Source organism: Bubalus kerabau, chromosome 11 (assembly GCF_029407905.1).
Source record: "Bubalus kerabau isolate K-KA32 ecotype Philippines breed swamp buffalo chromosome 11, PCC_UOA_SB_1v2, whole genome shotgun sequence".
In the NCBI taxonomy this organism is placed as follows: domain Eukaryota; kingdom Metazoa; phylum Chordata; class Mammalia; order Artiodactyla; family Bovidae; genus Bubalus; species Bubalus kerabau.
Window position 1 is genome coordinate 98,843,149 of NC_073634.1, and position 26,113 is coordinate 98,869,261.

The 26,113-nt window shown below is 41.3% G+C and overlaps 1 protein-coding gene and 1 non-coding gene across 5 annotated transcripts in view; one reads left to right on the forward strand and one right to left on the reverse strand.

Moving 5' to 3' along the window:
* Positions 1–25,685, reverse strand: part of SCAI (suppressor of cancer cell invasion) — a 122,341-nt gene extending 96,656 nt beyond the window's left edge. For all 4 annotated transcript variants that reach the window (XM_055541125.1, XM_055541124.1, XM_055541127.1 and 1 more), the window contains exons 1-2: positions 25,426–25,685; positions 24,660–24,704 (exon numbers count right to left, since the gene is read on the reverse strand). In XM_055541125.1, coding sequence (XP_055397100.1) covers positions 24,660–24,704; positions 25,426–25,643 — 263 coding nt within the window. In that variant the 5' untranslated portion in view covers positions 25,644–25,685. The remainder of the gene's footprint in view (positions 1–24,659; positions 24,705–25,425) is intronic.
* LOC129623961 (U6 spliceosomal RNA) lies at positions 7,378–7,484 on the forward strand. The gene has a single exon (XR_008700704.1). It is a non-coding gene; the product is annotated as a U6 spliceosomal RNA (small nuclear RNA).
* Positions 25,686–26,113: the final 428 nt, after the last annotated feature.

The window sequence follows — 26,113 nt, forward strand, 5'->3', positions numbered from 1 at the left end:
AGAGAGAAAAAAATCAGACATAGAAAAAGAATTCGACAAAATTAAACACCCACTGAGGATTTAAAAAAAGATTTCAAATACTGGCCAAGATGTAGTAACAGGGACCAGATTTACCCTCCTACATTAAACAATCAAAAGAAAGCAGACAAAATAGATAAATAATGGTTTTTCAAGACACTGTGCATTAAGCAACAACAATAACAAAAAAAAAACCCCCAGTGACCTCTGAGGACAAAAAAAGTGAGTCCTATACTTGCCCCCAAATCACTGCCTTGAGAGCATTTCCAGGGTGTGGTGAGGGAAGGGGAACCCAGGTAGAGCCCAAGGGATAACATCAGGGGAAAAGACAGAGCTGAGAGTCCAGGGAGACCAAAGGAGCTAGAGTTCACAGGGCAGCATATCGCACAGGGGAGAAAGTGCTGGAGATCTTCCGGGAGTTCCTCTCCAGTATTCCACTGAACACACATCAGCCCACGAATGGAAGAAAACCACCAAAGAGAGAGGAAAGAATCATCAGAGAGCATTAGAAGGAACAATGCCTGGAGCTTACAAAGGGCCAACAATGGTGTCTGTTCCCACCAGCAAGACTTGGGAAACCTTGTAATTCCCAGGTGGAGTATTCACAAGGGTCTTGCCACAGAAGTAGAGAATGATAAGCCATAGTGACAACAGCCCTAAATGCTGTCTTGGTCCCACTCAACAAAGCCTAAAACCAAGACCCAAATGGGTCAAGATAATTCCAAATAATTTAACTGCATCTCTGGGAAAAATCATCAGAAATTTTTAAGGAAAAAAAGAAAAAAGCAACAGAACAAAATTTCAAACCCTCCACGATGTCTGGCACTCAGTCAAAAGATTATCAGGCAATCCCAAAGATGCAGGAAAATACGACCATCACTGATGAGAAAAATCAACCAATCAAAACCAACCCAGAACTGACAGCAAAATAGTTTTCATAACTCTAAAGGTATGCAATTTGTCCTATACAGGGCTTGATAGTAAATATTTTAGGTATGTGAGTCATACACTCTGCTACAACAACTCAACTCTGCAGTTGGACAAAAGTCTTGAACAGGCTTGTTACATAACAAACAGGATACACAAACAACCAATAAACATATATAAAGGTACTTGACCTCATCAATCATAAGAGGAATGCAAATTAATTAATACCATATGTACCCCAGTAGCAACTACCATCCTCTAATAAAAGGAAACAAGGCTCCTTGGAGAAATGTCTGATTCTACAACTGAGCCAAGAAATACACAGGATGAGCCTGGAGCATCTTGTACTGCTAGACAGTAAGAAAGTGATCTAAAAAATTTTATTTCATTTTATTAATAAACCCACAATGGCAGGAGTATGTCAAAAGGATACAGCAGCCAGCTGAAGAGCTCTCAATTGCCAAGCTGGAACTATTCAGCAACAACAAAAAAATAAAACAGTAATGGATTATGACCTGAAGTATAAAAAAAAAAATCCATGAGTTCAATTATATAAATAGTTGAATACATAAACAGATAAGTAATAAATAGATAAATGGGAGAACAGACAAATCTCCCACAAGGAAGAATTTAACATAATTTATGTACTTTGCCTTCAAGGAAGTGAGGCATGACACCCATTCTTTGAGTGTGGACTGCAGGTAGTGACTTCCTACCAGAGAATACAGTAATAAAGGGGGGAATAAAGGAATAATTTTACAATGGAGAACTCTGATTCTCAGCCAGATGTCAAGATTACCATTAACAGTGATGTTATGTGGATAGCCGGGACCATGGATAGCATGAACCCTCAATATGATGTGATAAGAATGGCATTTTACCCCTGTGGTTTTCCCCAACTGAAAGACAGCTGAAAAAAGTACTTGACCAATATGCTTCAAAACTGTCAAGGTCATCAAAAATAGGAATGACCTGAAAACTGTCCCTGTCAAGATGCCTGAGGAAACATGATGACTAATGTGGTATCCTATGTGGAACAGAAAAAGGGCATTAGGTAAAAACTAAGAGGAAAAAAAAGTATAGACTTTGGTTAATAATTTATTTTACAAACAGTGCACATATAATATCTTTTCTGATGTCTCTTAAGTGTTATGTGCTCATTATAAAAGAGGTATAGAAAACCCAGAAAGTATAAAAAAGTAAGCAAAACTCCTACTCCCTAAAGATAACCATGATTAATATTCCGAGGCCATGGTTCTCAAACTGTGCCCTCACACACCTCAGGGCACCACAGAAAACACGCAAGGATGCCATGGGCTGTTTTAAACTTTCAAGGGAAACACAGTGACATCTGTCGGATACTCCACAAACTACAAGCTCAAACTACAAGTTCAGCAGCTCCGTGTTAACACTGTATCGCTTTAGGTTCCTTTCCATAATGCCGTCTCTTTATGAAGCTGTTTTGTTTTTTAAAAATTAATTTATCTATTTTAATTGGGGGCTAATTACTTTACAATACTGTAGTGCTTTCTGCCATACATTGACATGAATCAGCCATGGGTGTACATGTGTCTCCCATCCTGAACCCCCACTTCCTACCTCCCTTCCCATCCCATCCCTCAGGGTCATCCCAGTGCACCAGCCCTGAGCACCCTGTCTCATGCATCCAACCTGGACTGGCGATTTGTTTCACATATGATAATATACATGTTTCAATGCTATTCTCTTAAATCATCCCACCCTCGCCTTCTCCCAGAGTCCAAAAATCTGTCCTTTACATCTGTGTCTCTTTTGCTATCTCATATATAGGATCATTGTTACCATCTTTCTAAATTTCATATATATGCGTTAATATATTGTATTGGTGTTCTTCTTTCTGACTTACTTCACTCTGCATAATAGGCTCCAGTTTCATCCACCTCATTAGAACTGATTCAAATGCATTCTTTTTAATAACTGAGTAATATTCCATTGTGTATATGTACCACAGCTTTCTTATCCATTTGTCTGCCAATGGACATCTAGGTTGCTGAAGCTGGTTTTTTCAGAGGTTGCTTGCTACAAAAAAATAAACACCACATGAAAATCATGTGGTACAGGAAATGAAGTGACGGTGTCCAGTATGACCCCAAGGTTGGAGAAGCTGCGAGGTGCCCAAGAAGTAATTGTGGTTAAGAATGAAACAACAAATGTTTTCTTAAAACACACACACACAGAGGAATATTATTATACACCTACCACAACAGTTAAAATTTTAAAACACCAAGTGCTGGCAACAAAGTAGAGAAACTGGAACTCTCACAGAAGTATAAACTGGTACAACCACTTAGGAAAACGACGTCAATGCTGAGCTGACAAAACCCAATGACTCAGGAAGTCTTTAGATATTTACCCTAAAGAATCGCTTTCATATGTACATCTAAGTTCATTAACTTAGAAGCAGTTCAGTTACTCGTAGATCAGAGAATGGATAATTGTGGCACAGACATGTAGTTGAGTTCTACATAAGGTTGTCCGTCTATGTGTGTCAATATGAAAGAATCTCAAGCTCCTAATGCTGACTGAATAAAGCAAACTGACAAGAATACAAGCAGTATGATTTCATATATTCATATATACATATATATACACATACATAGAGGTCGCAAAGAGCCAGACACAACTGAGCGACTGAATGTCACCATCATCATATATATATATATATATATATATAAAGGTTAACAAATCTAAAACTTAGCAGAATATTTACAAGTACATTGTTTCTGTTCACTGTTAAGTTGTATCCAACTTTTTGTGACCCCATTGACTGCAGCATGTCAGGTTCCCGTCTTCCACTATTTCCCAGAATTTGCTCAAATTCATGTGCATTGAGTCAGTGATTCTATCTAACCATCTCATCCTCTGCTGCCCACTTCTTTTGCCTTCAATCTTTCCAAGGATCAGGAATGAGTGAGCTCTTTGCATCAGGTGGCCAAAGTATTGGAGCTCTGGCAACAGTCCTTCCATTGAATATTCCGGGTTGATTTGCTTTAGGATTGACTGGTTTGATCTCTGTGCAGTCCAAGGGATTCTCAAGAGGGATTCTCCAGCACTACAATTCCAAAGCATCAATTCTTCAGTGCTCAGCCTTCTTTATGGCCCAACTCTCACACCCATACATGACTAATGCAAAAACCATAGTTTTGACTATATGGACCTTTGTTGGCAAGTTTACATCCATATATGTAAAACCATGAAGAAAATTCAAGAGAATAAAAACCATTTTAAAGCAGTGATTGGGAAAGGAAGCCCACAAAAGAGAGGCATAGGAGGAACTTTCAAGAATATTGACAATGAACTATTTTTAAAATCAGCCAGTGGAAACAAAGATTTTTAATTTATTATTCTTTTTAAAAGTACATATGTCATATATGCTTTTTGTATGCATATTAGATTTCACTTTAAAACAATTAAACATTATTTAGTAAACAAAATATTTCTTGAACACCTACTATGTTCTGGATATTTTGAGTGCTCTTTATTTTATTCTTGCCCTCACAGAGCTAATATTCTATTATATGATAGCCAAGGAGGAAGAGAAAACATAAAATGCGGAATGAATGAATGTGTATCCCCTGCCAACACGTACACACTTTTTTACATTGTAAGAACACGAGTAAATGGTAGTATGCAATACTCACTGGATTTCACCTGGGATGTTAAAAAGAAAAAAAAAATAGCTTCTTCCTTTCTATGTAGGGAAAAATCCAGTTCTTCCCTACTATTTCTTTCCTATGAATCTCCTTTACTGTTCACACAAAAACTTCATTTCTGGTCACCAATTGTGTGGAAGTCTGCCCCCACACCACCAAGCAATTCCCTGTCACCTGCAGGAATTCCACTCAATTCTGACACTGTCTACTTCGAGCAAGCATCAGGTTGCAGAGGTGAAGGGCTCAATCCCAAGAGACTGCACAAGTCACCCCCCGTGCTTCTGACCGACCAGCTACAGACTAGGGGTTCCAATGACGCCTCTCCTTGGGTTTGATTTATTTGTTAAGCGTGGCTCATAGAACTCAGAGAAACATTTTACTTACTGGATCAAGTTTACTGTAAAAAGATACAACTCAGGCCAGATGGAAGAGATGCACAGGTATGGAAAGGGGTATGGAGCTCCAGGCCCTGTCCAGTGGCTTCCACACCACTCTCCCGCACTTCCCTGTGCTCACCAGCCTAGAAACTCTCTGAACCCCATACTCTGGGAATTTCATGAAGGCTTCATCATGCAGGCATGACTGATCATTAATTCCATTTTCAGCCCTACTCCCCTCTCAAAGGAATGGGAGGCAGGGCTGAAAACACCAAGCTTCTAATCATGGCCTGTTCTTTCTGGTCACCAGCCCTCACCCAGGAGCCCAACCAGTCACTTCATCAGAACAAAGACACTCATCATTCAGGAAATTATAAAGGTTTCAGGGGTTCCATGTCAGGAACTGAGGGCAGAGACCAATAGATATTTTCTATTATTATCTCACAGATGTTTAAAATTTTTATCACAAATAAAAACTCTTAGATTTGCACCAGTTTGTAAGAAACTAAAAGATGAAACCATCGACGATATATTAAAACCATTCTCCATTTTCGGGATTCTTGAGAATGTCAAGCAAGTTAGTTACCCATTAAAAGTTCTCAGATATAAAAAAAAGTAAGAAAAAAGCCTGACATATCTAAATACTTTGAGAGTATCTATTGAACAAATGATTTTCTGCACATGAAATCTGTCTTAACTATCTCATTTTCTGTGCTAACATTTTTCATAAAAGAAGCAAAGTTTTTAAGAAAATGGCTAAATTCTCATTTACTCTTTCATGTACTGTATATATTTCTTTATCTGATGTCAATTTCAAATAGAACAACAAAAAAACCGAACATGTTACAAAGAATAAAGAGATCTAAATAAAATATGAGGGAAGAAAGAAAAAGCTGGGCCATTCAGGAACTTCAGGCTGACTGACTTAGAGACTACACTCTTGTACCTAAAGATGTTCCTCACCCGGTAACATGGCAAATTACTTGTCCATCATCCAGTCTCAAGCATGAGGCTTTTGGCTGTTATCCAGTAGAATGAACATCACTTAAAAGTTTCTGCTTTTAAATCTTGTATCTATGAGTCCTGCAATAGCATGAACTGTCCAGAAACAGAATTCTTTTAGTTCTTAATGGTCTGTACTTTCTTTGATACTTGAAAGTAAAAATGCACTAAGTTGCCCACAACTACTTTAATCTAATTACCTGAACCACTGGAGAGGAACACTTGCTAAAACTACACTGTATCAATTATAAAAATTGGCAAAATAGAAAATACCAGTTTTAGAAGCTTTAAGGAAGTCTGAAACATCTGAATCCAGAAGACATCCACATCAAGAACTGTTTTCACTTTCTTATGGGACTTTAATAAACCCTCATAGGAAATTACCTCCAGCAAAGTTTTAAAAAAACAAAATCCAATGTCACTGTTTCAGTCTGTAATAGCCAAAAAGATTTATAGAGTCAGACAAAAACTATTCTCCCTTAACTGTGCCACTTTCTAGCTATGATATTTTGGGTAAATCACTTTATTTTCATGAGCCTCAATTTCTGTATTTATAAATGGGAATGATAACATCTGTCTTCTAATGAAGAAAAAATATAAACTTGATCTGCTAATAAGCACCGGAACCCTAGGGATTAAGCTATCCTCCCTAGGTCTCCTTCCTCCATTTAGTTCATTTACTCTACTCTATAATCAACCGAAACACTAAACAATTAAGAATCGATAAAAACACATACTGAACTGAACACTTTCCATCTATACATTTTATTGCATGCAAAGTATCCATCAATGAACTGAAAGGGCTTGATAAAAAATAAACTAGTGACTACAGGTAATATATTTGAGACATCACTGCCTAATCAGTAAATGCCAGTCATTATCAAGAAGCCCAAAAATCAGCATCAGTCCCTGCCCATTTTTGAAATTTCTCTACCACTGTCTCTCATCAATTTTCCCAAAGGTCATTCTGCTCTTCACCTTTCAGGTAAACCTTTAAGCCTTGAAAAATCTAAAACATTTTAAATAATTCCCAAGTCCCTTCAGGCTTCCCAACATCCCTCTGTCCCTAACTTCTCTGGAGTATTCACTCCATCATTTCAGACTGAAATCTTTCTGCTGGTTATCCTTCCCCTCCCTAGTCTAAAAATAGTAAGGCCAATAACAGCAGTAGTGATGGGCATAGTAAGGAACAGCCAGTATTCTGTGACAGGCACTCTCACTGCATGTGTATAAATCACTGAAGTCTCTCGACAACCCTATGAAGTAGAAACCATTTTATAGATAAAGAAACTGACTCACAAAGAGGATGTTGCTTTCCAAGGTAACACATCTGACCAGAGTCATTTCAAAGTCACTGTACAGTGCTCGCTTCGGCAGCACATATACTAAAATTGGAACGATACAGAGAAGATTAGCATGGCCCCTGCGCAAGGATGACACGCAAATTCGTGAAGCGTTCCATTAAAAAAAAAAAAAAAAAAAAAGTCACTGTACATTATTAACATGCCATAACCTTCTGAACTACAAGGACACGAGAACAGAATCATCTGGGCAGGGAGATTATTCAGTTTTGTACTACGTAATAATTTTTTAAAAACCAAAATATGATAAACATAAAATGAAAGTCAATGAGATAAAAGTCTATAAAGAAAGAAGATAAAGAATCTGTTTTTCTTCTGATACTGACAGTGCTCCTGAAGGTAGAAATGTATCTAACTCTTAAAATTACTCTTACTCTTAAAATATATAAAATTTATATAAAGTTATATAAAATATATATATATATTAATAATATATATACAATACATATTTATATATAAATTATATATAAATTAATAATATATATTAATATATAGTATGGTCTCTACTCCAACCTCTGGCAAAACAGAATGCCAGTTATCTTCTGTTATACAACCTAGTGCCTTAAAACAATCTTTCATTGTGGTTGTGAGTTGGCAACTTGGGTCGGGCTTGGCAGAGACAGCTCTTCTCTGCTCTCCGTGGGCACTCACTGGGGCACTGGGATGGGGATCTGGAGGATTACAACCCGCTTTTAGGACCGATGCTGATGGCAGCTGGGAGCTCAGCTGGGCTGAGGGCCAGGAGCTTCAGCCACTCACTGGGGCTGGAAGCTAGGTTCTAAGCCCCTATCCCGAGAGGAAGGTGGAGGTACATGGCATTTCTATAACCTTGCTCCAGAAATCACACAGTGTTGCTGGAGCCATGCTCTGTTGGTGGAGACAGTTGCAAAGGCCTGTGCTGTTAGGAGACGGGGACATGGACCTCATCACTGGGTGGGAGGCAGGCCAAGGTCACACCATAAGAGCATGTGGGATGAAGGACGTGCCTGCAGACATCTTTGGGAAACACTGTCTACCACGCCAACGGAATGGTTATGTTCAGAATATACTCAAGTGGACTTTTTGTTGGTGGTTATTGGTTTTTATTAAGTAGACTTTTCCTGCAAAAAGCAATGGGTAAGAAATTGAAAATAACCTTGAGCTTCTCCTCTGTGATGAAATGAATTTAGTGGCCTGCGAGTGACTATCTTCAGGGCCAAATGATATAGAAAAAGAGAAGAAAAGATGCGTAGCTACTTCTCAGAATTAAAAAAAAAAAAAAAAAAAGATAAAATAAGGAAACTGAGCAATTGAAAGTTAAACATACGTGAGTTGGAACACACTTTGACATCACTTAGTCCACTGCTTTAATTCTAGCAATTACCAGAAAACTGAGCTTTTCTCATGTACCTTACAGTGAAGATTAGAGGAATCTCGTCATTTTAGTAAAACTCTAATTCAAAAATTCGTAAGTTTTTGTGCATTCAATTCACTCCCTACTGTCACTGAGAGTAAAACATCTGTAAAAATGAAAATGCATCAGATATGTTCCAAGTAACAGGGTAAGGGAAAAGCTGAGGTACCTGCATCCTGTTTCAAGGAGGGTTTGTGGGCAGAGAAAACAATACATTACATAATAGTTGGGGGGGGGCGGTGGGGGGAGGAGATAAATCCCTGAGGTAGGCAAGGAAAAAAAAATGAAAAAGGGTGGGTAGAAACCAGGCAAAGATCTGGGGATTTCACCAGAATGCTACAGTATATACTCTTTGAACACATTTATACAAAGACTCCATCCCAGAACCACAGTCCTTTCTCCACAAACTAGAGCTAGAAATAGCTCCAGAGATACTTAATTCAGTGGTTTCCAACATTTTCAAGTATAAGAACTCTTTTTTAAAAGTAAAGCTTCTGTGGCCATCCATATGAAAATGGTTGTGATTTTTTTATCTGGTTATTGAGAAAAATCAATAATGGCAGAAGTACCACGAGTTCACTAACACCGCTACTGAACGGAACTGGTCTTGTTACAAGGGCATGTATATGCAAGAGCACATACATGAGACATTCAGGTGATTCAGGTGAAGATCTTAGAAAACACTGAATACATGTCAGGTGTTGGTAAACACCAAGTAAACCATATTTGAAGAGACTGAGGCATTTTTCAGGACTTTCTTTTCAGGTATGTTATGGTAGGATTTCTCCTGCTGTGCTTATGGTTGGACTCGATAACTAATCTCTTACAATACAAATTCTAGGATTCTTTTATAAATTATTAAAAGCATTTCCCTTCTTTTTAACTTATATCTTGAAGATTTAAAAGTGGTTTGGGAAGGACTTCCTTTGTAGTCCAGTGGTTAGGCATCCGCCTTCCAATGCAGGGGAAGTGGGTTTTATCTGTGGCTGGGAACATGCAGATCCCACATGCAGCAGGGCAACTAAGCCAGCAGCACAGCGAGAGAAGCCCCCATGAGCCACAATGAAGACCCAGCGCAGGCAAAAAAAAAAGTAAAAACAAAACTGGTTTAGGACAATACAGATGCATGTTCCTATTTTACAAAAAAGCAAGAATCCTCTTACTTGTGGATGACACTTTTATTATCACCAGCCAGAAGTTACTCTAATAGGTAAATGGCTTGATATCAATTAACAAGACAGGCTAATGGCAACAATGCTAAATCTAAAATCTTTAGTTTTGACTGCTGTTCTCTAAAAATCTATATGTAATAACTCTACAGTTTGGAAATGATCACAATAGTTTAAGAGTTCTGACAGCCACTTTGCAAGCTTTTGGGAAACCATGTGTGAGCACTTTCAACATGGGCCCCCCATCCAGGAAGAACTCTCTGGATACTGCCAACAGGCACATATGCTTTCAAGGCCCATGGAATACATGGAGAGAACCTGACCAAAAGAAACCCAACTGTAAAACGAGAATATAAAGAATGGTGCCTAGCCTGAGAGTGAAATGCTTCCAAAGCAGTTTACAAGCTTAGGTTGTGGTGAAGATGACCATTTCATGGCAGACTGCATCCATGAAGAGAACCCACAGCTAGTAACGCAGAAGCTATGACAGCTTAAGGCACATTACGGAAAACCAGGAAAGAAACAAAGGACATAAAAAAGATTAGGTTTGTGTATTAGCCCGGGTTCTCCTGAGAAACAGAAACAAGAAGGGGTGTGAGTGTGTGCAGATAATAAGGAATTGGCTCACACAATTAGGGAGACTAAGTTCCAAGATCCTCAGTCAATAAGCTGGAGATCTGGGAAAGCTGATGGCATGATTCCACTCTGAAGGCCTGAGAAACGGGAGGGCTGATGGTTTAAATTCCAGTCTGGGAGCCAGTAGGCTCGAGATCCAAGAAGAGCAAGGTTCCAGCTCGCATCCAAAGGCAGGAAAAGATTGAGGGCCCAACTCAAGCAGTCAGACAGGAGGAGTTCCTTCTTACTCAGCCTTTTGGTTTCAGGTCTTCAGTCGACTGGATAAGGCCCCACCCATACTGAGGAGGGCAGTCTGTACCACTTAAGACTACAGTTCAAAAGTTAATCTCACCCAAAGACACCCCAACACTCCAGGAATAATGCTTGACCAACTATCTGCGTACCCTGTAGGCAAGTCAAGTTGACACATAAAATCAGCCACCATCACAGCTTACTTGACATTGATTTGCCTGCTCTTCCCAGACAACTAAGAAAGAGCTGAAATAGAGTTCAAAATCCAGTGACAGGTACCAGGCAGAGGAAAACTGACCCCTTCACTGGGCAACTTGGAGAAGGAAATGGCAACCCACTCCAGCATTCTTGCCTGGAGAATTCCATGGACAGAGGAGCTTGGCAGGCTGCAGCCCATGAGGTCGCAAGGAGTCAGACACGACTGAGTGACTAACACATACACTTTCACTGGACAACTACCTTTTGCTCTTCCCTTAATAACAGTGAATGTGAGCAGGGGACTACCTCTCAATCTGTGGGATCAAAGTCCAGGGAGAGCGCAAAGGCTCTGAAGACGACAATGCACAATTGGCTGGAGATTCAGTTATTAGCACAGGGACACATCACTGCCTGAAAGTAAACTATCCTTCAATGCCTTTAATCAAAAGACAGCTGCTTTCAAAACACACACATGCCCCACCCAACTCCACATCAGAGACCTATCCAGAAGAAGAAAAAGCTTGCGAGAGACTAAGGCCCTTTGGGGTACAACAGAGCCAATGCTGGAAGAGAATCTTAAAAAAAAAAATCATGGACTCATGTAATTCAGCCCTTGTGACACCAGGATAGTAAGTCAAGCTCTTGGCGAGGGCTGTAGTCATCTCAAGGCTCAACTAATATAGGATCCCCTTCCAAGCTCACTCATGTGGTTGCTGGCAGGCCTTGCTTCCTTAACATGTGGCCTTCCCCATAGGCTGCCCGAGTGTCTCCACAACATGGCAACTTGTGGAGCCAGCGTCCACCAGAGGGAGTGAGCCAAGAGCGAGAGGAGGAGGAAGGAAGGAAGGAAAAGGGAGAGAACACCCAAGAATGAAGATAAAGACTCCTTACAACCTGATCTGGGAAAGGACACCTCATCATTTCTGTATTCTATTCCCTAGAAGTGAGTCACCAAGTTCACCCCACACTCCAGGGGAGAATTAAGCTCCATCTTTTTTTCTTTCTTGGCCATGCCATGTGGCATGCAGGATCTTAGTTCAATGACTGGGGATTGAACCCACGGCCCCTGCATTGGGAGTGTGGAGTCTTGACCACTGGACCACCAGGGGAGTTCCCAAGCTCCATCTTTTAAAGAAAGGAGAATTAAAGAATTTATACACAGTTCTTTAAAACCACCACAGGGAGTAAAAGAATTATTGAGAGAAAAAAGAAAGAAATAAAGTAGCTGGATAAGTTATTAAGACACCAATGGATGTTTTACTTTCACTGTACTCCTCAATCCCCAAGAAAACAGTCCCTGCCTCAAGGGAGGTTTGTGTTTGTTTTCTGAAAATGTGAACTCCTTGAGGAGATTACACTGAGGGAAGGGTGGAAAGAAAGAAAGTGCCTTTGAGGGCAGAAAGGTAGAAATAAGAAGAAAAAAAGAGGGTAATATAATTGGGAAGGGGAAGAGCTTTGGGACTCAAAAAAAGAGACTTGCAACTCCACTTCCTAGCAATGTTCTAGGAGTTGACAAGTCTTTACAGGGAATCGGGTGTGCACTGTACCTGGGAAAGCTGAAACCTTTATACCAGATCCCCCATACCCAGCAAAGATTCTTAAAGTCAGTCATAACCATTAGAGCCACCAAACATGAAGGACCCACACCCACCTAGATGACCACCACTCACAGCCACAGTGGACTGAAAACTAACCTTCCACTCTTCTCCTGGTTCCTCCCAAGCCTCTCAGATGCTGTACAGCCCTGAGGAGGGCTGGATGCCATTCTTAATCCCTGAGACTGAATTTCTCATGAGTTTGAGAGTTGGGGCAGAGGGGATGTCTCAAGGTTGGATTTCTTTTCATTTAAAATAAATAATACAGAACGTTCCTGGTGGTGCAGTGGATAAGAATCCACCTGCCAATGCAGGGAACACAGGTTTGATCCCTGGTCCAGGAAGACTTCACATGCCATGGAGCAATTAAGCCTGCCAGCCACAACTGTTGAGCCTATGTGCCACAACCACTGAGGCCCACTCACCTACAGACTGAGCTCCACAACAGCAGCCACCGCAACGAGAAGCCTGAGCATCACAACAAAGAGTGGCCCCTGCTTGCTGCAACTAGAGAAAGCCCATGCAAAGCAACGAAGACCCAGCACAGTCAAAAATAAATAATATATATACAGTAACGCTTCATGGTTACCTGATTTTGTGAGATAAGATTCATACTGACTATGCTGCTGCTGCTAAGTCGTTTCAGTCGTGTCCAACTCTGTGTGACCCCATAGACGGCACCCCACCAGGCTCCCCCATCCCTGGGATTCTCCAGGCAAGAACACTGGAGTGGGTTGCCATTTCCTTCTCCAATGCGTGAAAGTGAAGTCGCTCAGTCGTGTCCGACTCTTCACGACCCCATGGACTGCAGCCTACCAGGCTCCTCCGTCCATGGGATTTTCTAGGCAAGAGTACTGGAGTGGCTTGCCATTGCCTTCTCCTGACTATATGGTCAATTAATTTACTACCTTATAGATATCTTTTACAATTCACTAATCTTGGTGGTTTCAGAAAAACTCCAGACAAGTTGCTCCATCAAAATACTAAGATTTTTCTATCACTAATACATTACTCCCAAAATTTTCCAGGTTATACTCTCCTAATGTATAGAATATTAAGCAATTAGTTACATAACCATGTGTATCTGCCTGAATTCATTATCCTCCTGCAAAAATCCTGGGCTTGTGGGAAAGCCACCCATTTAGATTAGGGACCCACAATTTCCACAGTAAAGAAAAATCAAGTCTACTGCATGATTCGCAAGTCATTTACTTAATCTCTCAACAGATCCAACCATAAACAGCATTGAAGATTACCTATATTTCAGGATCTTAACCTAAAATATGTCCCAATTGTGTGCTAGTCAACTTTTATCAAAAAAATCTAAACAAAAAAATACATTTCTGGTAGATTATGAAAGAATATAGTATATAATCCATTCTTTTGGATTTGTTGTTTTCAAAACTACTTATAGTTTCTACAATTCTTTCTTTCAGATAGACTCTGAGGATATAAAACAGGGAGTCAGAAGTTGAGAGATGCTAGAAAAAATAGGCCTCTCTGTGGAATGGTTGATTATAGGCCTGAGCAGAAAACATACGATGGGTCTGGAAGGAAGCTACCAAAGTCTACTGGATTCTTCTCAAAAGAACCCAAGAGCCAATTTAGAAGAGGCTTCCACTGGTCAATATGATCATCAAGAAAAATAAGCACAATGGGTTGAAATTTACTTTAATGTCTAAATCCATGAGTTGATAAGAAGAAAGTCAGTCACCTGTGAAGCATGCCAGGAAAGCAATTCATATTGAAATCTGGTGTAAATTATAAAAAGGAAGGGGTAAGGGGACAAGCCTTTATTCTGCTTTTCCTTTTACAAAATGTACCTAAGGAAAATTAAACAGTCGATGAAGAATGGATCAGCTGCCAGGGAGCTGGGGGTGCAAGGAGGACGTGGCTCCGATAACACAGCAGAAGCAAGTTCTGCGGGTAATGGGAATGTTTCATACTCTTCTTGCAGTGGTTACAGGAATCTGTACATGTGTTAAAATGTCATAGAACTTTTCATTTGACTGTATGTTAATTTCAAAAATAAAATGAAAAAGAAATTTAAGAGAACTTCTTTTTATAAAAGCATTACAGCTAGCAATGAAGAAGGAATGAAAGATTTAGAATGTCACCATCTGTAACCTCAAATGAAATTACAGACACTGATTACTATGAGTTCCTAACAGCAAAAAAAAAAAAAAAAAAAAAAAAAAAGAGGCCCTGAAAGAACTACATACCACCCCTATTAAGCATTCTTTAAAAAAAAAGAACCAGCAAAACCTGAATCTATATCATCAAGTCTCTAGAACTAGTTCCAACCACCAATTTATAAGACACACAGGGAATAGAGAAACATGCTAAACGATACCATGGGGACCGAATCAGCAAAATTTCAGACTGTGAAAAAACTGGTTGGTGGTTGCCAATTGGTCAATGGGGACAGAAAGGAATCTGGGGGGAGTGATGAAAATGTTCTGTATAATGACTGCAGCGGTGGTTACACAAGTGTGTGCATTTGTCAAGATTTACAAAGCTGAGCACTGAAATAGGTGAGTTTCATCATTATAAATCATACCCCAACCTTTTGGAAAATTGAAAATTCAGATTGTGGTAAACTCTTAATAACAAGCATGTTTTCTTTAACAAATAAATAGCACGGGGGAAAAGAGATGGAGTGGCCAAACTATAGATTAAAAAAAAAACAAACCTTAAGATCTAATCAACAAATTGCAAGTCCTGATTTATCTAGATCTTGATTTGAACAGATTTTTTAAAAATGACGCCAACCATGGATATCTGAACACTGATGAGATATTTAATGATACTAAGGAAATACCGCTAACTTTTAAGTTATTGGTAATAGAATTGCAGTTATGTGCTTTGAAGAGTCTTTATCTTTCAACAATACATACTAAATCATTTACAGATGAATAATATGTATAGAATACGCTTCAGGTGGAATAGTTAAGTATACACATGAACTAGGATTGAGCTGATACTTGTTCAAGCTGGGTGACAAACAATTCAGGTTCACTGTAGTATTCTAAGATTATTATTCTAAAGATTATCTATTATTATTTGAAATTTCCATATTAAAAATATATAAGAGGACTTCCCCGGTGGTTCAGAAACTGCCTTCCAACATGAGGGACACAGGTTCAATCCCTGGACCAGGAAGATTCCACATGCCACGGGGCAACTAAGGCCATGCACCATGACTACTGAAACCCCTGTGCTCAAGAGCCTGAGCTCTGCAACAAGAGGAGCCGCTGCAATGAGCAGCCCGCACAATGCAACGAGACAGTAGCCGCGCCTGCCACAACTAGAAAAAGCCTGGGTGAAGCAACAAAGATACAGCACGGCCAAATAAATACATACATAAAATTTTTAAAAATATATACACATACATACAGAAAAGTAGATGTAGAGCCTGGCAGGCAAGCTGGCCTGCTTAATCTTCTTCTGCCTCCTCCTGGCACTCTAACCCCCAGGAGCCCTTGAATCACTGCCAAGGAACCTCTGGGCTCTTTACGAAAACCCTTGAAAACCACTGCTTAAGCCAGTCTAGGTATAATTCTTGAATAAAATATTACCATGGAAATATTGACTACTTTGACCATCCACTCTTAGGCACCCCCCGACCTCGAGTGTGCTTTCACAGAATTTAATTCTGGCACTTCACCTTAGGTTCTCACAGACACTTGCCCACAAGAAACAGCCTTACCACGGCCACTGCCTTTCCGTGGGGATACTGCCTAGGCCAACATCAGCACAAAGAAACTCCCTAGTATTTCTGCGTTTCAATGTAGATTGGAAGACATCCCCCCAGTTTTCCACATAACTACCTCCAGAATGTGTTTCTCACCAAAGAGTGTACCCTTTGTACAGAGATCTGTCTCCCAAAAATAGACACTCCTCGTTTGATGACCACCTACAGAAAGACTGCAGTGGACAGATAATATGGCAGAGAGACAACATCTAAGAGACAAAGCCGTCCGGTCTGTTTCCTCACCGTGTACTCACCGCAACTGTCTACTGCCGTCTGCACGCCCCGCTCCACACGGTCTCTCTGGGTTATCTCATTCCTTCCCATGACTCGGATCACTAAGTATCTGCTGCTGACTTCTGAATCCGCATCTCAAGCCCTAATCTCTCCCCTCAGCTCCAGACCCCTGTTTTCATTAGCCTGTTAAAGATGGCACACTGCAGCACTTAATGCTCCACGTAGCCAGGATAAACTCATGCTCTTACCTGAATGTAATCCTGGATCTGCTGTCTCAATTAAATGTGTTCCCATCCAACCTACTATTCAAGCTAAAAGCTCCTCAAGATACAGTGAAGAAAAGGAAATGGCAAGCCACAGACTGGGGGAAAAAATCTGCAGAACATATACCTGATGAAGAATTTTCAGTACAATATAAAGAACTCCTATAACTATATAAGACGACAAACAACTGACCAAAAAAATGGGCAAAAGATCTGAACAGGAAAATTACAAAAGGACTTAAAGGAATGCCAAACAAAAACATAATGATGTCACTGCACATCCCCAGAATGGCAAAGGGGACACATAAATGCCAAAATTTATCACTGTACACTTTAAATGCACACAGCTTAAAGAAAGAAAGAGAAGTCGCTCAGTCGAGTCCAACTCTTTGCAACCCCATGGACTATAGCCTACCAGGCTTCTCCATCCGTGGGATTTTCCAGGCAAGAGTACTGGAGTGGGTTGCCATTTCCTTCTCCAGGGGATCTTCCCCACCCAGGGATCGAACCCAGGTCTCCGCACTGCAGACAGACGCTTTACCATCTGAGCCACCTGGGAAGCCTTATATGCAGCTTGCTGCTGCTGCTAAGTCGCTTCAGTCGTGTCCGACTCTGTGCGACCCCATCGACAGCAATCCACCAGGCTCCCCCGTCCCTGGGATTCTCCAGGCAAGAATACTGGACTGGGTTGCCATTTCCTTCTCCAATGCATGAAAGTGAAAAGTGAAAGTGAAGTCGCTCAGTCGAGTCCGACTCTCGCGACCCCATGGACTGCAGCCTACCAGGCTCCTCCGTCCATGGGATTTTCCAGGCAAGAGCACTAGAGTGGGGTGCCATTGCCTTCTCTGTATATGCAGCTTACTGTATGCCAATTACATACCTCAATATAACTGGAAAAAGAATACCAAGTCCTGACAAGGATGTGGAGCAAATAAAATCCCATACATTCTGTTAGTGGGAATGCAAAATAGTACAGCCACTTTGGAAATTTCTTTTTTTTTTTTTTTTTGAAATTTTATTTTATTTTTAAACTTTACATAACTGTATTAGATTTGCCAAATATCAAAATGAATCCGCCACAGGTTTACATGTGTTCCCCATCCTGAACCCTCCTCCCTCCTCCCTCCCCATTCCATCCCTCACGATACTGGATGCTTGGGGCTGGTACACTGGAAATTTCTTAAAAAGTTAAACTACACTTACCATGAGACCCAGCAAGTCCACTCCTAGGCATTTACTCAAGAGAAGTGAAAACATATGTGTGCACAAAGACTAACTCAAATGTTCATAACAGTTGTATTCATACCAGCCAACTAGAAACGAAGCCAAATGTCCATCAACTGGTGAATAGTAAGTGTAGTAAAATCAATGAAATGCTCCTCAGCAATAAGAAGAAATTGACTACAATTACAAACAGTAACACGGATGAATCTCAAAAGCATTATACCAAGTGGAAGAAGCTAGACACAGAAGACCGTATACAGAATGATTCACTTACATAAAATTCTAGAAAAGACAAAACTACAGGAACAGGGAAAAAAAGACCAGTGGTTGCCAGAACCATGACTGCAAGGAAACATGAACAAATGTGAGTCGTACAAGAAGCACAGGATACCAATGTTCTGTATCATAACTGTAATGGGTGGTTATGCAACTGCATACATTTGTCAAAACTCCTCAAACTGTATACTTAAAATTGGTGGATTTTATCATATGTAAATAATACCTCAATAAAGCTGATTTTTAAAAACACTGGAAGCGAAGGCAAAATAAAGATACTTAAGCTAAGGATAGACACAGAATCACACTGATTTCTTAATGGATGTCAGGAATGGTATCATGTATTTTACACTCATTACTTCAATGAATCCCCTCAATAAGTCATTCACTGAATTATCCAACAAAGAGTGACTGAGTATCTATTACACATGAGGCACTGTTCTAAGTGCTGGGAACAGAATAGTAAGGAAAACAGACAAGTTTATATGTTATTAGAGGAGGGTGATAACTCCACAAAGTGGGTACTATCATTACCTGGATTGGGCAAAACAGTAAACAGGTTCAGAGGTTAAATACTTTATCCAAGAGCCCAAAGCTAGTATTAGGAAGAGCCAGGATTCAAACTCTAATTCAGGATTTCTCAGCATCAGACAATGTGAGCAGGACAATTCCTCGGTTGGGAAGCTATCCTTTATGCTGGTGTTTAGCAGTGTTCTTCAACTCAACCCACTAAATGCCCTGATTTATACAACTAAAAATGTCTCTCAGTTCAGTTCAGTTGCTCAGTCATGTCTGATTCTTTGTGACCCCACGGACTGCAGCACACCAGGCTTCCCTGTCCATCACCAATTCCCAGAGCTTGCTCAAAGTCATGTCCATCGAGCCAGTGATGCCACCCCCACCTCATCCTCTGTCGTGCATTGCCAAAGGCCCCTCGGAGAGAAAATCGCCCCTCGAGGAGAACTACTGCATAATTTCTAAACAGACATCACAGCCCGAGCATTTAAAAACTTCTTTTTTCCCACACCTGACACTTGTTCTGAATTCATCTCTCTTAAGACTTCATCACTAGGGCTTCCCAGGTAATCAATGGTAAAGAATCTGCCTGTATCTCCTGCACTGGCAGGAGATGCAGGTTCAATCCTTGGGTCAGGGAAGACCCCCTGGAGAAGGCAATGGCAACCCACTCCAGTATTCTTGCCTGGGAAATCCCATGGACCGAGGAGCCTGGCAGGCTGCGATCCGTGGGGTCACATGACTGAGTGTCTAAACAACACTGAAGACTGCGTTATACTCAGCCTACATCTTAGCTCTAGCTTGTCATTTTCAACAGTCACACTACTGCCAAAATTTATCCTCTAAACCTTCACAGCTTAGATGAAATGTCTGTAGAAACTGCCCTCATTACCAATACGAAGAATTACTATAAACTCTTTGGATATATACAAAGTCAATTACATCATCTCATTTTTGTGCATCTGTCTCCCCCACTAAGATATGAGCTTTTCCTCAGCAGGGGCCAGATTCAAGTCTATATCCCTAGTACCCAGAACTAGAAAGCATTTAAAGGTTTTGTTTTCTTGTGTTTTTTAATTCAAATGTAATTTAAACAAATTACATACACCTCCAAAATGTATGGATCCTTTTGCTTTAAATACATCACACACACACACACACACAAAACCCGAATCACACAATAAAGCTTTAATCAACATGAATCTTATCCAAACAAATGGGTCCTGTTCCTAATAGGATCTGAAAGGATTCTCTAATTCATAATCCAAAACTTATTAACAGATATACTGAAGCCTTTGGAACTTTTCAAAACCAGATAGAGATTAAGTTTCCTAATCTTAAAACTCCTTTCAGCCTAGTACAGTTTTTCAGGGGCATTAAACAGTATCACATTTTTTTGACCACCAAAGCCCCATCCTGCACTCCCTCCCTCTTACCACCAACTCATCTGTTAGTTCCCTATGTTTTTATTGAGCACCCCTCAGTACTAGGGGTACAAAGATGAACTAAAACAAGGAAACAAGAGTTTTAGTTGGGGGTGGTGGACAGGCAGAATGAACAAAGAAATGGCAACAGTGGGTTATGAGGTGCTTATCTCAAGTCATCTGAAGTTTTTCTCCAACTGTCTTATAGTTTAGTCTACTAGGAATGTTCTCAAAAGATAACTCAGCCACTAACTAATGTCCATCAAAAAGAATGACTTCACAGCAACTATCCTAAAATAAAAATCACACTTGGCAACTGTTTCCTAAAATGGGATAGGATATACAGCGTAATAGTCCACAACTCAACACAGCAGGCCAACTCAAAGGAAGACTTACAGCTACATTCAGCAATTAACTCATATTGAAATGTTCACCAGGAAGTTCCATCATTTGATATTGAGGATTTTATGGCCACAGTATACAACTCATAAAAACAGCTATAAATAATTTCTGGCTACAACCATTATATCCTCTCTCTATAATCTATCTTTAGAGCTTGTCCGGCCATTATTTTTTCTACCTTTAGAGCAATCCCAGAACTGTTTTCTGAGAAAAATCTTGGTCCTGCCCACATGATCTCTTTAGAGATATATACTGGCAGTCTATTCAGGTCAAAATGCTGACTCGATCAGGATCTGACCTCAGATATGCAGAATGTGCGCCCTCAGGATTCCTGACTGAGAACAAGAATTTAAAACTCTGTGCTGCCTGATGCTTACCAAAACCTGGTTACAAGAAAGAATAGTCACGAAACCAATTATTTACGGATTCATTCATTCCATAATTCAATCTAACATTCTCTAGGTGCCAGGAACCATTCTGGGTGCTGAGGAGAAGCAGAGTCCTGGTAGTTTATGCATCCCTCCTTGTCTCTGAACCAAGCCACACCATCAGCAGGCAGTACACCTAAACCCAAGCGCTTTGGCTCTCTGCAGAATGTTCACTGCTGCTGCTGCTGCTGCTGCTAAGTCACTTCAGTCATGTCCGACTCTGTGCGACCCCATAGACGGCAGCCCACCAGGCTCCCCCATCCCTGGGATTCTCCAGGCAAGAACACTGGAGTGGGTTGCCATTTCCTTCTCCAATGCATGAAAGTGAAAAGTGAGAGGGAAGTCACTCAGTCGTGCCCGACCCTCACCGACTCCATGGACTGCAGCCTTCCAGGCTCCTCCGCCCGTGGGATTTTCCAGGCAAGAGTACTGGAGTGGAGTGCCATTGCCTTCTCCGAGAATGTTCACTGGTATCACCTAAACCTGGACTGAGCAGCATTATAAGAAGCAATCTTTAAAAAAAACTCTCTAGTATATTTATCACTGGGGATTTTCCCCCACAAAACCAGTGTCCCCATTATAAAAATCAATGAGAGAAATTTTTCTCTAAGAGTCAAAAAAAGTGTGCCTCCCTTGAACATGTTTTTGATTTTACAGATTGCATGAATCTGGAAGTTGAGCCTTATTTTCTTCTTAGCTTTGTTCTAGGAAACTGAGAGCTAAATACGGAACCAACCTTTGGGAACTGTGAAGTACTTTCTAGTCTATATACTAACTTCGCCACTGATTTAATTTTATTATTCTTCTCTCGTGTCTTCTTTGCCTTAACATCTTTATTTTCAATCCTTTTACTATATATGTTTAGAAAAGAGGTGGGAAATGAAAGGCATTTAATGTGCTTTTTAACCTAAAATTTACTGGATACTTTCTATGTGCCAGGCACTATATTGAACACTTAATGACCCTATTAGGGTTGCTGCTGCTGCTACTGCTGCTAAGTCGCTTCAGTTGTGTCTGACTCTGTGCAGCCCCATAGACGGCAGCCCACTAGGCTCCTCTGTCCCTGGGATTCTCCAGGCAAGAATACCGGAGTGGGTTGCCATTTCCTTCTCCAATGCATGAAAGTGAAAAGTGAAAGTGAAGTCGCTTAGTCGTGCCTGACTCTTAGCGACCCCATGGACTACAGCCTACTAGGCTCCTCCGTCCATGGGATTTTCCAGGCAAGAGTACCGGAGTGGGTTGCCATTGCCTTCTCCGTATCAGGGTTGAACTGTTATTATTTCCATTATACAAATGAAGAAGCTGGGGTTCAGAGAGGTTTATTAACTTGTATATCATCTCAAAACTTGTATTTGATAGAGCTAGGATTCAAATTCAGCCCAAACCATTACACATGGGTGTATCTACAGGCTATCATAGGAATGAACTAAGCAGAGAAGAAGGTGAAGGACACGGTAGAAAGTCTGCGTGGAAGACGCGATGTTTGAGGGAAGTCTTAAAAGGGGGGAGCTTGCCAAGGAGCAAACAGAAAGTATTCCAGAGAGAAAGAGGAATCGTGCAAAAACCTAAACCTAAGTTCTGGGAATGGCGAACAGAACAGAGTTATATTCAGCAATTAATTCATTGTGAAGGGTTCACCAGAAAGTTATTTAATACGAGACGTATAGTAGTTCCATTACGGAGAATTTCCAAGGCCACAAAACTCAACTGTGGCTGGGAAGATAGGGAGGAGTGAAATAAAGGCAGTCTCTTCTTTTTTTTTTTAACTGAAGTATAGTTGATTTACAATGCTGTGTTAATTTCTGCTGTATAGCAAAGTGATTTAGTTAAAATTATATATATATACACACATATGTACATACACACACTCATTTTTTAAATATTCTTTTCCTTTATGGTTTATCATAATACAGGGCAGTCTCTTTTCATGATGATACTAAAAAGTCTGAATTATGTTCAGTAAACAAGGGGAACCACATAAGGACCTTAAGCTTAAGAATTACAAGATCAACTTGCACAGTATGTGAATCAATTACAGATTCAAGGTAAGGAACCCAGTCAGGAGGCTACTCTAAGAGTCTGGCAATGGGGTAATAAGAGTTAAACAAGGGTTACTGAAAACAAAGTAAATGTAAGCCATATTTGTGATCTTTAAATTCCCAGTAATGCTAGAAAAAGTAAAAAGAAAAAACTGAAATTAATTTGAGTAATAGTTTATTTAATCCAATATATCTAAAATATTATTTCATGAAGTAATCAACATAAAAATTACTAATGAGAAATTTGCCATGCTCTTTTTGTACTAATCTGAAATTTGGTGTGTTTTTTAATACTTAAAATATATGCCTCACCTTGGACATTAAGTTTTTCATTGGATAAATTTGATCTGTGTTTAGATTTCATAATTTACAGATGAAAAAGCAGATTCACATACCCAAGTTGTTCCAGATATAAACATTTTCCAATAATTAAGTATCCATTTTTAAATTTAAATTAATTACAACTAATAATATTAAAAATTCAGGTTCTCAGTCATGCAAGCCACATTTTGAGTGTTCAGCGCCACACATGGCTACCATATTGCCCAGGACAGGCCTAAAGAGTGACAAGGAAACTTTGGCTACTGACGCCTTCCACCATCAGCATTTCATATCTACTTACTGTTAAGGTTTTCCAGGTATTAACATTGATAACTTAGCAATTACTATTTCAGTGGTCCTACTGGTCACATCCTCATTACTGTAACTTTCTTTCTCTAGGCCAATGCCAACATCTGTGAAAAAGAAATCTTCAAACGACTACACAGAATTGCTATAAAGTACCTGACACGTGGAATGTGCTCAGAAAATGGAACCGACTCGCGCACGGAATAATGCACTTGATGCGGACTATTTTGTGTCTATTTTCCTGTGGTTCAGCTGTTTATTACATTCTATGTACAATGAATTTTTTAAAAGTTACCTATTTTCAATTATTTATTTATTAGAGGCATTATAATGTTAAAAGCTTCAGCTCTGGAGTCATACTAAGAGGATTCAAATCCTGGTTCTATCATTGATTAGATGTATGATCTTGGGGAAATGCTCAGTTTCTCTTGTGTCTCAGTTCTCTCCTGTGTAAAACAGTGATTACCTGTACACACTTCCTTGGGGAGCTTCAAGGATTACAGAAGATAATACAAATAATCACCTGCACATCGTACCTGGCACATAGTAGGTGTTCAATAAACCTTAGCTTTTAAACAGAGCTGGTGAAGAAGTTGAAATTACGGCTAATGTAAAAAAAAAAACTAAGACTTCTCAATTATCCACATCTATTTGCCATATAATCTTAGATACAAAAAAAAAGGTACAGCTAATACTTTGTACAGGTAATACTTTGAGGTCCTCAGAAGAGAGATCCTGCAGACAGCTACACTCATTAAGAAAGGAGCTAAATAAAAAACTTCATCTGATACTGTATAATTATGCAGTATAGCACAGGTGCAGCCAAGCAAATGGAAAAATACGAAGAAAAATTAGGAAGGCATTTTGCCTTACCTGCTTTTCCGTTTTCGGGGTGGTTTCTCCACTGTGCCAGTCAGTCTACAGACCAAACAGATAAGATGGTAACTAAAAGTAACATACCAGAACACATCTGCGGGCCATACTGTGCCAGTCAACAACTCAACGGACCGCCCTCGAGAACCCTAGACTCGCTAAGCCCATACCTGACCTTACAAAATGCCTTATGCTGTGTTTCCCTATTAACCCGAAACCCAGCGACCCCGGGACTCACCGTTCCCCTAATATCTGCTTTGCCCAAACCTTGCTCTCTCTCCTGGTTTCTCACTCATCCTCATCCTTATTCGTCATAGTCCATCTCCCCAAAACCACCCACCACCTCCTACTCATTGTCTGCCTCATCAACCCCGCAAACCCCTCCGCTTCCCGTTCCCCATGCCCACCCCCTCCCGCCCGTGCAGTGCCCCTCCGAGCCCCGCCCCTCCAGGCCCGGCGCCCCCCGCATTCCACGGCCCCCTCCACCGGGCGCGCGCGTTCCTGCCCCTCCCGGCCCAGCGCACCGAGTCTCACCCATCGGCGCCCCTTCCCTCACACACCCCTCTCATCCGGCCGGGAGGGTGCGACCGCCGGCCAGCCCGCTCCGCCGCCCCCTAGGCGACCCCCGAGTTCCCCGAGCCTGAACCCCCCTCCCCACCAGTCTCGGCGCCCCCGAATCCCTCACGGCCCCAAGCTGCTGCCCTGGGCCCGCTCCCGCGCCCCCGCCCCATCCCCAAGCCCGACCTCCATCCAGCCCCCGCCCCACCTGGGGGCCAGGCGACTCCGCGGCTGCTGGGGCTGCCGGGCTCCTCTGACCATCCGGCTCCTGCTCCGCCGCGGGAGCTGCTCCGGCGGCCGCAGGGCTCGCTCGGGAAGCTGAGACGGCAGAGGCTTGGAGTAGGCGGAGAGGCGGGCGGAGGGCCTCGCGCCTCTGCCAGGCTTGCCGCGAGACCCACCTCCTCCGCGCCTCTCCTCGGCTCCCATTGGCTAGAGCTGTAGTGTAGCCGAAAACCTGGCGGTCGATTGGGCTCTCGGGCCGTCACATCCCGCCACCTAGAGTTTGGTTGAGACTGCAGGTGGCGGCGGAGGTGCCTTAGAGACTGCTAGCAAGGCCGGGGATATCTAAGCGCCACCGTGCGGTCGAAAGTAGAAACTGCGTCTCCGGCGCCAGACACCTGCGGGCAGGTTCTTTTGGCTCAGGTTTCTGCATCCCACACACCTGCTGGCGCCCCCCGACACTGCGTTCGCTACGCCAGACCCAACAGCCAAGCGCTGCAGTTTCCCAAACTCCTCTGGCAGGTGCGACAGTGAGCGAAGTCTCCAAACTGAGCTTCATTTTTGAACCACCTCATATCCGGTCCCTGACTACATCATGCTGTAATGGTCAGAACTCAGAGGCGCTTCAGAGAATCCAGCAAGAAAACTGTAAGAATCTTATCAAAATAAAGCGTGGT